The following is a 12302-nucleotide window of genomic DNA, read 5'->3' on the forward strand; positions in this document are numbered from 1 at the left end:
TCCCTAAGATGTGGGTTTGGAAATGTCAGGCAACAAATGACCTGGTATAATTGGTTTAATTTTACATTGATAAAACACTTTTTCTGTGATGAAATGTTGGTATCTTATGCTAGTTTATACATTCTTTTTTATTATGTGTTTTAAAAATATAACACTTTTTGAGTTTTTTTAAAAAATGTAATGCTTCTCCTTTGGTAGTTTCACATGCTTTATAATTTTGTTTCTAATATCAATTATCTATCAATAGCTTCAGTTAATAATTTTCTGTCCAATTTTCAACTATATATTTCATTTACATTTAAGTATCTTTGACAATAATTTATTCATAAAACAAGAAAGTTCTGAGGCAAAGGAACTTTCCAATTGTTGCATGTTTTTAAAAGGAACATCTCAAATGAAATATCCAAATGATGTCTTTTAGCATCCTATAATCATAGGCATAATTGACCTTTTATCCTATAGTAACTATTCATGACTAATTTAATTACTATAGAGGTTTGCACTAATTCTTGCCCCCTGTAGTTCTTTCATTACTGTCATTAGGATTTTTATAGCATTCACAGTCAATCATGTCATTCCTCTGCTTGAAAGGCATCAGTGATTTTTTTAGGATAATCACCAAAATCTTGAGCATGGCTTCAATGCCCTGCGTGATCAGGTCCCAGCTTACCCATTCACCCTATTCTGAGATCCAGTTACACAGGCCTTCTTTAATTTTATTTTTAAAATTATGAAAATGTTTAAACATACTGAAAGATAACAAAGAATCCATATAACCATTTTTCCAAAGTAAACAATATTCTCTCACACTGCATCTCTAAAAAAATATGTACATCTTACTTATTTCCATCTTCTTTTATCTAGCCAGGTTAACATAGTTTCTAGGGTAAGAAGGTGTGTTCAATGCCCAGTCTTGTTGGAGAAACTATTTCTTTGGGCCTGTTTGTCTTTCTGTAAATTGGGTATAACAACAATACATACCTCATATTATTGTCATGGTGAACACATGAATTCATACATTTAAAAAGCTTACAACAGTGTTTGGCATAAATACATACTTAATAAGTGAAGCCATTATCATTTAGGAAAAGCCACACACCTCCCTGCCTCAGAGCCCTTGCACAAACTATAAACACAATTCTTCTCATGCCCTCTCAGACTGTTCAGTTTATGTCTCCCAATAGTTTAAATGTCACATTTTCAGGGAAGACTTCTCCAGTATTCCAGATGAGGCTATATTTCTTAAAATACATGTACTTTTCCTGCAAGGCAGTTATTTGAAATTAACTTTTGAGGCTGATTAACAGATGTCATACCCATTATACACAAGGAAGCACCATGAGGGGAGATGAGAGCTGTTTGGCCATTTTATTTGTATTAAATTTATTAAGGTGACATTAGTTAGTAACATTCTATAGTTTTGGCTGCTTTAAATTTCCAACACTTAGTACAAAGTTCATCTAATTTGTTTTGGATCAAGTTCTCTCCTATCAACATGTATGTAGCTAATTATGATAAATTTAATGTCTCATAACAGGATTAAACAACTTGTTTTCAGTTATTTGGGGGATTAAAAATATTGAAAGTCGCTCTGGCCAGGTGGCTCGGTTGGAGGGCCTTCCAAAAGGTTGAGTTTGATCCCGTAAGGGCACATACCTAGGTTTCGGGTTCGATCCAGGTGTGTACAGGAGATAACCAATCAATGTTGTTTTTATTTTTCCCTCTCTCCCTTCCTCTCTAAAAATCAATAAACATTTATAAATATATCCTCCAGTGAGAAATATATATATGTGTGTGTGTATTAAGTTAAAAGTGCTGTTTTGCACAAATTTCTTCAGAAGGATATAAAGTTTGCTGCAGTTTAATTCTAAAGTAAAGGGTGATGGCGTGGAAGTTGACAGAGGTATAAGCTATCAGTTAAGATATAAACAGAGGAAAAAGCTGACAGATAATCCTTCAATTCACATTCATATTTTTGCACAATTTCTACATGTGATGAGTTTAGATGACTTAGTGACAAAAGATGAGTATCATCAAATCTGACTTCATTTTCCCAGGACACTAGTCACTTATTTTCAAGTCTCCAAATCATATACCCAACTATTAGTGAAATAAAATGTAAATAAGTAACCAACCTCAGAGAGGTTTCAAAAGTACCCCTTCTTAAAGTTCAGTTCACAAATACCCCAATAGTTAATTCTGTGGAGCATTTATAAGGCAGTTTAGAGAACCAGACCAGAAGAGAAAAAGGAAGATATAGCCAAATTCTGTATCTATCATGCTGTTCTATATTTTCCACTCATTAAATTGCTCTATATTAGCATATTAAAAGTTCCAAGAAACTGGCTTAACTTGGTTTAAATATTTTACACTTATTTAACCACAGAACCAGAGTTATCAAACACATTTTGAGAATTGCTAGTCCGGCTGCATTCTAGATTTATTAGTCCAGATTTCTAATAAAAATGTAAAACAACCTTTATTGTAGTGGTTCCCTAACTTCTAGTGACTATTAAGAGTTCACACACCACCATTTAATAATTGACTTCCACATCTTCTCAAGAGTTGCTGTTTTATAACTTTCAGAATCTTTAAAAAAATGTTTTAATATATTTTTATTGATTTCAGAGAGGAAGGGAGAGGGCTCCAGACCGAAACATCAATGATTAGAATCATTGATTGGCTCCTTCCTGCATGCCCCCCACTGGGGATTGAGCCTGCAACCTGGGCATGTGCTCTTGACTAGAATCGAACCTGGGACCCTCAGTCTGCAGGCTGACACTCTATGAAGAGCCAAACCAAATAGGGCCAGAATCTTTAGAACAACATGATTTATCTGTCAGTATCTAACCTTTGAGTACCTTAATGATTTTCTTTGTAATTTTTCAAGACTTAGTAACAGCAACTTAGTAACTTCTTCAAGTTCTTAATGAAAATTTGGGAGTAGGGGGGTGGGAGCAAAGTGGTATCTAAAGCATTTAAAAGAGTAAAATACAAACTTTATTACCTCTGGGACTAGCAGCTTAAAAACTAGGCAAAAATAATTGATTTGGATAATATGCTCTTCACTGTAATCATTTGCAATAAGGACAATTTAAATGTTATTTGCAATATAGTGAAGACCTGTAAGCTTTCAATTTTTTGGTCTGTTTCAGGCCATGGGTCTATGGTAGTTTCCTGAGTACAGTGCACTCTGATTTCTTTAATAGCAGTTTAGGGTACCCTATCATTATTCCTTGATCTGGCCTGTTAGAATTAAAATGGTAGAACTACTTTCCCCCAAGGTACACATTTCTTTGACCTGATCAACCAATTCTTTCTCTGTGGTTAGTTTTAAAGCATTTTCATAACCCCTTTTTTCCTTCCTATGATTAGGAAAAACCCCAAAGTCCTACTGTAGTATTTCAGTGCATTTAGATTACACTTCCCAATACAGTCCAGTGTTACCTGTTATGTTCTTACTGGTAAACTATACATTTACATTCACTTGGCTACACAGTCTGTAGTATGCCTCCACAATAATCTCTCCTTTTGTCCTCAAAGTAATCTCTAGAGCAACCTTGTTATTGACACCTCTTCTAAATATATAGCACTACATTACCTTATCTTTTAAGGGTTCTGTTTCTTCTAAGTTATTCTATCATATTCCAGTAGCTTTACTCCACCAACTCTTGATCATATATATATGTATATATTGAAATATATCCTTGCCTGGCTGGAGTGGCTCGGTTGAGTGTCATCCATGCACTGAAAGGTTACCAGTTCAATTCCTGGTCAGGGCACATACCTGGGTTTCGAGTTTGATCCCCAGTTGGGGAGCATACGAAAGGTGAGGCAAACTGATCGATGTTACTCTCTCACATTGTTATTTCTCTCTCTTAAGCATGCCCTCAAATGGGGATTTAAAAAAAAAAAAAAAGTGTGTGTATGTGTGTGTGTGTGTGTGTGTATGTATGTATGTATATATATATATATATTCATTAATGCTCCTGTTCAGTGAACTGTCTGTGACTTTTAAGTACAATCTGTGATGGCTGGGAAATTAAAGCTGTTTGTTTTATGTTATATCCTAATATCTTCATAGATCTTAGTTTTTTAAAGAAAAGAATACTGAATTCATTCTGGTGACTTTAAAATAAGATATAATTTAGATAATTATTTTACCTTTTCAAATAAAACCGCCTACATATAATTGACTAGTAGTGTAAGCACAGGTTACTCTGCTTAACTGATTTAGATTTATGTGAACTTGAAACAATACCACTAAGTTTCACCTGTCTTAACAACATCACCAAAGGGAACGAACTAGTTAAATGCCGACTTTGCTCCTAAACTACCACAAGCTGAGACACATACAAATTTTATGGCAAGTAATCTAAAACTCTTCTAAAAATGATTAACTGTTATTCTATCCAACAAGAAAACAAATACAACAGATCTAATTAGTTAAGACACCAGATACTTGTCATGCAGTTTCAGTGTCTAGTAACAAACCTCTAAACTTTAAAATTCTGTTTCACAACTTCCAAATACTAATGACACATTTTAAAAGACTGGTAGCCACTTTAAACTACATATAGCAGTACCACAGTACATAATCATCAAGTAAATGTGCATATACACCAAAGATTCTCAAGTCTAGTTTTGGAGCTCACCCTCGAAGTCTCCAAAGATTTCAGTATATACTAGTATATGTAAAACAAAGTTATTAGCATAATTTTTAAAAATAGAATTTTACATGGATTGGGAGAAATATCAAATATCTGAATACTCTACCTCTAGAGAAAGCTGACAGGCATCAATCTATATGTTTCATGTCAAAATGTGATTGACTTGAGATGGCATAAAGGACAAAGTTATATTTTTCTCTTAACAAGATTAAGAATGCAAAATGAAATCATCAGAAATTAAAACAAAAACAAATGAGCATTTTAGAATAGTTTTTGCAGTAACTTCAAATTCTGATAAAATACAGTATATTTAAAAAATTAAATATATGAATTTTGTATACTGCTATCAGGAATTAAAAAAAAACAATTTCCATTTCTTTTTGTCCATATTCAGTAGGTAATAAGATTAAACTCATTTTTTCATATTTGGCTAATAGCTCTAGGGCATTTCTAAAAAAAAAAAATAATGTAATCAGAAATTTAAAAATGTTCTCATAGTTCAAAGTAACAAAACTATAATTGAAAGCACTAATGATGATCTTCCCTAAACCTACATTTTAAGGTTTCCCTTAATGAGTGTGTCTCAATAAATTTTTTTTAGTTGTTAACACCTCCATCTACCCCAAACACACCCACAGACTTTATTAAATTCAAGAAAATATCCTAAAATGTTGGTCACAATACCAGAAATGACCAGACTAAAAATAAAATAAATGCTGATAAAAATGGCCTTCCTTATAGTCTCAACTATTTTTGTTATACATATGTGCATTTTGAAATTCATTTTTAACAAAAAATGACTTTTAAAATATATACTTTGAGTCTCAAAGTTAATTCAAAAGAAATGTATGATGTTTCATTTGAAAATAATAGTTTCAGCAGATATATGCAAGATTCCTGTATGAGTTGTAAATCTGTCATCAAAACCATCACATTTTAAGAATTTAAAAGGGGAATTCAAGGTAGGGGATTTTTTTTCCTGCATTAAGCAATTGAACAAAAGATATTACTTCCACATGTAAAAATAATTTACACTAAAAAACTCATGTGCAAAGTCTGATACTTTATCAAAATAACAAGAACAAAATGAGCAATGAAAAAATAGCAAAAGCCATTACAAAAAATATTTAATTCCTATTTAAATTGCTGTGTTCACAGATTAAAAATGTTTACCAATTAACTATATCACACATATTGTAGAATATTTTAAGCTATAATATAGAAAGATAACATGGGATATTTGAAATTCGAGCTGCACTTATCAAAATAGTTTTAACCTGAGCCTCAGACGTCTTCAGAAATGTAGTTGGCAATAATATATGATAAAGCACAGTTATTCAGTTTAATTCAAGGTTATTCTTTGAATTACTTCTTAAATATTTATGTAAAATTATATTTATTCCATTTTGGAGTTTTTTGGACACAAGGGAATATACGAATTTAAAAAGCTGTTGTATTCCCCCCTGCTTTACAAGCACATAAAGATGTCTTTCTTGTTCAAAATGCCTTAGAGTTCATCTTATTTTCATATTTCAAGTTACTTTAGAAATGCAAAAGGTCAAAAAATTATCATAGATACTTGAATAATTCCCATGAAATATATCACACACACCGAGGAATTTAATACAAATTCACTAAAGAATATCAAATTAATCATGTCCTCCTATAAATATTTATTTATTTAGTGTTTAGAAGTTGCAGTTTTCAATACTATTAACAGAAAATACATAACAAAAGCTTCCTAACAAGTGAAAAAAAATAATTATAAATGCTGAAAAAATTGGCCTCATTAACATATTTACAGACTAACTTAATACATACTCCATTGGAAATTAATTATATGACATTTATACAAGCATTAACATTTTCAAATCACTCTGAGTAGTGAGCACTTCAGTTCTTTACTGTCTGTACCCAAAGATGAAAGTCACCTGTTTCTCAGGACAACACTGACAAGAATCAGAAATGGTCAATCTGAGATACTGTCGATACTTTGTTCTGTTCCTTCATCCAAAGATGTGTCTGTTGAGTACGTGTCCTTATACTTCTTTTTCTCTTTACTCTGATCTTCCTGTAGCTTTAGAATTATGTTTCGAATTTCTTCTCTTTTTGTTCTCATTCTTGGGGGAGAGAACCAGTTTGCCAAATTCATAGGTAGTTCAAAATTGATAATTGGATTCTGAAAATAAAGATGTTAGATGCATATTAGAAAATTATAAGGAATAACAGTTTAAGTTAAAACACAAAAGCATTCCAACATTAAAAATTAAAAATAAACAACTCAGTTATTATGTATTCAGTCATTATCTATCAACATGCCAGGCATTCTGCTCAGCACAGGAGATAGATAGCTTCTGCCAACAGACGGTCGTCTAGATCAGGGGTCAGCAGATGGCAGCTAGTGGGCCAAATTCTGCTTACTGCCTGTTTTGTAAATAAAGCCTTGTTGGAACACAGTTACACTAACTCATTTACATGTTGTCTGTATATGCTTTCTTGCCACAACAGAACTGAATAGGAACAGACACTGTATAGCTGCAAAGCCTAAAATATTACTTAATATCTGGCGCTTTATAAAAAGGCTTGTTGACTCTAGTCTAGACAGACAGATAACAATTAAAATAATGAATATGACAAATATTGTGACAGTAGAATCAGAGAGTCCTATACATATGTGGGGGCTAAAAACAATTCCAAAAAGAAGTAATATTTAAGCTAAGACCCGAAGTTAAATGGAGTTAGTCAAATAAGAAATGATAGAAGCAATAGGAAAGAATATTTCAGGTAAAGAACTATGTATCAAGGTCTAGAGATGAGAAAGAACACGACACAATATGAGAAACTGAATGACACTCAGGTGGCTGGTATACAGAATGCTAGAGTGAGAATGGTAGGAAATGAGGTTAGGAGCTTGGACAGGAGTTGGATCATGCAGGCCACATGAATTTTTTTAATCCAAGAGCAACAGGAAGCCATTATAAGATTTAATGTAACATGACTAGATTTGGGTTTCTGGAAAACAACTGTGAAAAACAGAAGGTAGGAGGCAGTAGTTTAGAATAGTGATGCTAGTATACTGAACTTCAAAAGTGGCATCAGAAATAAAGAATTGAACATATTTAACATGAAGTGATAACATTTATGGTACACTGAATAGTGAATTAAGAAAAAGGAGTCAATATAACTGGAAAGAATATCCAAGAGAAATATGCATGAGTGTTATTGCATCTCTTAAGATAAAGGAAGAAAGTGTTATGAGGAAGGGAATGGTCAATGTCAAATGGTGCTTAGAGGTCATGAACAATTTCAATATAAGAATGAGGATGAAGCCAGATTACAGAGATTTGAGAAGCAGAATTTGTGGAAATGAAGATAGTGAATATAAATACATATCCAGAAATATATCTGTGAAGAGGAAAAAAGAGAGTGAAAGGGGCAATCCACATCATGGGAGAGATTTCTTAAGGTAGAAAGAGCCAGGGGGAAGGGGAGTTGATTAGTGATGTGGAATGAGGTCACAAGGCTTAGATGTGATGAAATATATAACCTTTTTATGTCTTAAAAATTCTCCAATTTGGAAGTTTTTGCTCCTTGGAATAATTTTTGAAATGATAGTTTTTCAAACTCTTCAAAATATTTACTTACTATTATTTTATAATAACATAAGACCCCAAATAGTATTTTACTATTTATTATCTCATATCCAACAATTTGAAACCCACCTCAAAAAAGCTCTCTACATACTGCAATACGTATACACCACAATCACTGAAGTTATTTTGTTGGGGTACTTTTGGATTAGAGCCTTTCATAACATCTTTGGAAAAACTTCTTTTGCTTCCTTTTTTAACTTCCCATTCCACCTCTAAATACCTGCAACAATAAATATGTAGTAAGAATATGCATATATATAGTTCTTTATTTCTAACAGAATACGAAGTACGAGGTGCAGTTCTGAACTTACTCTCTCAGAATTTTTACAACATTTGATCGAGAAGGGCCTCTGAGTGAGTCCATTAGTAGGATACAAGGTCTGCATGGTAGAAAGGACCAAATGTTAACACCTTATAATGTTAAAAGAGCATAAAGAGATGTGCATTAGCAATACAATTTAAAACCTTCAATATTCCCTTTGCATGCCTAAGTAAAAGTTAAGGAGGGTGGTGGGAATAAACCTTATAGACATACATACCATAATAATACTTAAATAGCCATGGCTATGTTAAATACCAAATAATAAAGTAGTAATTTAACCATATTTTAGTTGTCAATATATTTCAATAAAGTTCCATAGTAGGTTTCTAAAAATACTTCAAAATTTAATAGGAAGTCAAAACCATTCTGAAAATTTGAATACCTATATTCCACCAAAAGCAGAAGAAAATAATCACACTTGTAACTAAAACCTATTACAGGTAACAAAACAGGTAATCGTCACATACAAGAATTAATTAAGAATCCAGTGATTCCACTTTGAACACTCACTATAAGACTCAACCTTCAAAATTTTGTTATAAACCCAAGTAAAGGTAAGGAAGTCTAATGTAGTGCAAAGTGACCTGGAATGTTTAAAGGTCTAGGTCAGTGGTCGGCAAACTCATTATTCAACAGAGCCAAATATCAACAGTACAACGATTGAAATTTCTTTTGAGAGCCAAACTTTTTAAACTTAAACTATATAAGTAGGTACATTGTTATTAACTTAATTAGGGTACTCCTAAGGCTTAGGAAGAGCCACACTCAAGGGGTCAAAGAGCCGCATGTGGCTCAGAGAGCCGCAGTTTGCAGACACAGGTCTAGGTTTTTCCTGGCTCAAATTTTGTGGGATTTGGAGATCTCTTAACTGTTCAAGGTCTCTATATTTTTCTTTATAAATGAGGTTTGCTTTTCAAAAGCTGTTAATGGAGTTTTAACCAACATTTTCTACAAAGAAAAAAAAAAAAGGTAAGAAAAAGAAGCCAAAAAAGATGAGGTCTACAAATAGGCAATACGTCATCACCTAAGAAGCTTGGAGCCCCTAGAGAGACCTCAGAATATAGTATTACTTCCGAAAACCAAAATGAACTCACTCTCATTTGGGGTGGAAATGTCTGTGTGTGCATGCATGCACACATAAAAAATAGAGGACTAAAATAATTATTCTTTCTCTCCATTTGATCCTTGGACATTGGGCATGATCCAGTTTTCCTCAATGAAACTGACAGCCATGGTGACTTTTGCTTAGTACTTGTTTAAATAAAACTGTCTAGCCCGGCTGGTGTAGTTCATTGGTTGAGCATCGACCTATGAACCAGGTCACGGTTTGATTCTGGGTCAGGGCACATGCCTGGATTGCAGGCTTGATCCCCATTGTGGGTGGGAGGCAGCCGGTCAATGAGTCACTCTCATTATTGATGTTTCTATCTCTCTCTCCACCCCCATCCTTTCTGTATTCAATAAAATACTTAAAAAACAAAACAAAAAACTGTTTAGTCATGTTATTTTATGAAGGTACATAAATAAAGATTTTCATGTAGTCAATGCTTACTGTTTACAGATAGTAGGCTTTAAATGCCACTGTCCTATTTCTGAATTGCAATTGTCATCGGTAAGGAATCCATCGTCACTACTGTCATCCTATAAGAGAGAGCCTGCTGTTAGTATTGAAAATATACAATCCAAATAACTAATAACCTACCAAAGTAGAACTATTGAGGATAGAAATCTTTTATAACAAATATGTCAAAAACATTTCTAGTCAGGTGATCAAACACAAAAATTGGGATGTCACTTGATTCCAATTATCTAATATCACAACACTGACGTTTTAATGAAAAGAAACTACAAATCAAAGGAATCTGAAAAATTATTACATCATATGCTCAATCTAGAATACATTTTTAAAGACAATATATTACGACTGATTCTTCTCTGGTCAAATACCATTGCTCTGATTTTAGGTGTTTCTATAAAAATTAAGTTAGCTGGTTATTAAGATAACTGTTTCATAATAGGACACGAGTAACTTTTATTTATTAGTCTTTTACATAAATTTTTTAAAAATCAGAAATATTTCAAGGGTTTTTGGAAACACTGTTCTTCTTAACAAAACCATATATCCACTTCATTTGAGAGAAGACAGCTTAATGACAGTGTCTTATTCTATAAATTATCTTGCATGTAAAACAAACAAAGCTTATTTTGTTCTCTGAGAAAAACTTTTGGCAACCTTACAAATGAAATAAGTGCTATGACCAAAGAAGCATGAGTGCTCATTATAAGCCTTATATATAACCCATATATATGTCTCTATACGTTTGAGAGAAAAAATTATGTTTTATAGCCATATGGACCATTTAAACATCACAAAAAATGGCTTTGTTCACAAGAGAAGCAAGAAAGAAAATTTGTGCAGTATAAAGCTATCTTCACTACTAAATAAATTCAGTTTGTCCTAACTAAAAAAAGTTAAAGAATTAAAGAAATAGTATGCTATAGGATTTTTATAAACTTTTCTCTAGATATAACGCCATTTTTAACTGAAATTATAAAATATTTTAAATAATATATTTTATTCTTGGTGTTAGTAAAGTTTATTGGAGCAAGTGAGACATTAAATAAATATTAGAGTAGACCTATGTTAGTTTTAACTAAGTATTATTTGCTCCTGCCATATATATTAAATTAGACCCTCCAAAAAATCACTGAAAATGTAGAAGAATACAGTTTTAGTTTAATATAATCAAAATGTTAAACATTTGTCTTCTGAATGTCAAGTTAGACCAAAGGTTAGATATAGCCCATAAACAATTTAAAAGAGGAAGAAAAAGGGTGGTGGGGGTGGTGGCTGTGTTGATTTGAAAAAATTTATTTTCTATTAAAATGGTGGGTATTTTTAGTTTCAGCCACAATTGAGGGTGGCTCAAAACTAAAAGAAAACAGCACTAGCACATTTATCCTAGCAACCTCTGAACTGAAAACTTAATTTGTGTTTTAAAATAAAAACCAAGTCCAGATGCATGAGTTACTGGTTGAAGAAACTACCTGTAAGACTCCAAAGAAAAACAATTAGATAAAACATCAGAACTTTTTGTCAAGTAAGTTTCACCTGGTTATCCTGATCTTCTGAAAAGTCAATGAGTTCATCTTCAAGCAATCTACTAGCTTCAGCTGATTCATCACTATAGTTTAGTCTGATTTTGCTTAAACCATCTGTATTAATAAGAAACATTATATAATTTAAAAAGTCCATGCATATAACTTATAGTATATAGGCTATAAGATGTTAGGCAGGTAATCAATAAAGGATATAGTAATTAAGGATACAACATCTGCCTTAGCATGTAGTATCCAAATAAAAATAAATTACTTTTAATTAAACCCTGGATTGGCATGTCAATTACAGAATTGTTTCTACTATTCAGACATTAAAATTCATTAAAACTTAAAAACTAGGCATCAATTATATGATTAAATATAAATGTATATTTAAATACAAGTATAAATATATCATACCTACGGATGTATATAAATAAATATTTTTGTGCTAGGTATGTCAGATATCTTTAACTAATAACAAAAGCGACAATAGTCAGAAAATAACCTAAATGACAGATATTATTCTAATAAGACAGTTATTACAATGGTAGAACA

General features: G+C 32.3%; 1 protein-coding gene across 11 annotated transcripts in view; it reads right to left on the minus strand.

Moving 5' to 3' along the window:
• Nucleotides 1-695: 695 nt before the first annotated feature.
• The window catches only part of SENP6 (SUMO specific peptidase 6), a 122313-nt gene continuing 110706 nt past the window's right edge, over nt 696-12302 (minus strand). For 10 of the 11 annotated variants that reach the window (XM_059701153.1, XM_059701151.1, XM_059701158.1 and 7 more), the window contains 5 exons: nt 11758-11861; nt 10198-10286; nt 8635-8703; nt 8393-8543; nt 696-6849 (listed from right to left, as the gene is read on the minus strand). In XM_059701153.1, the coding sequence (XP_059557136.1) occupies nt 6640-6849; nt 8393-8543; nt 8635-8703; nt 10198-10286; nt 11758-11861 (623 nt within the window). In that variant the 3' untranslated portion in view covers nt 696-6639. The remainder of the gene's footprint in view (nt 6850-8392; nt 8544-8634; nt 8704-10197; nt 10287-11757; nt 11862-12302) is intronic. The other variant, XM_059701157.1, reaches the window with a different exon arrangement.

The sequence above is a fragment of the Myotis daubentonii genome, chromosome 6 (genome assembly GCF_963259705.1).
Source record: "Myotis daubentonii chromosome 6, mMyoDau2.1, whole genome shotgun sequence".
Lineage (NCBI taxonomy): Eukaryota > Metazoa > Chordata > Mammalia > Chiroptera > Vespertilionidae > Myotis > Myotis daubentonii.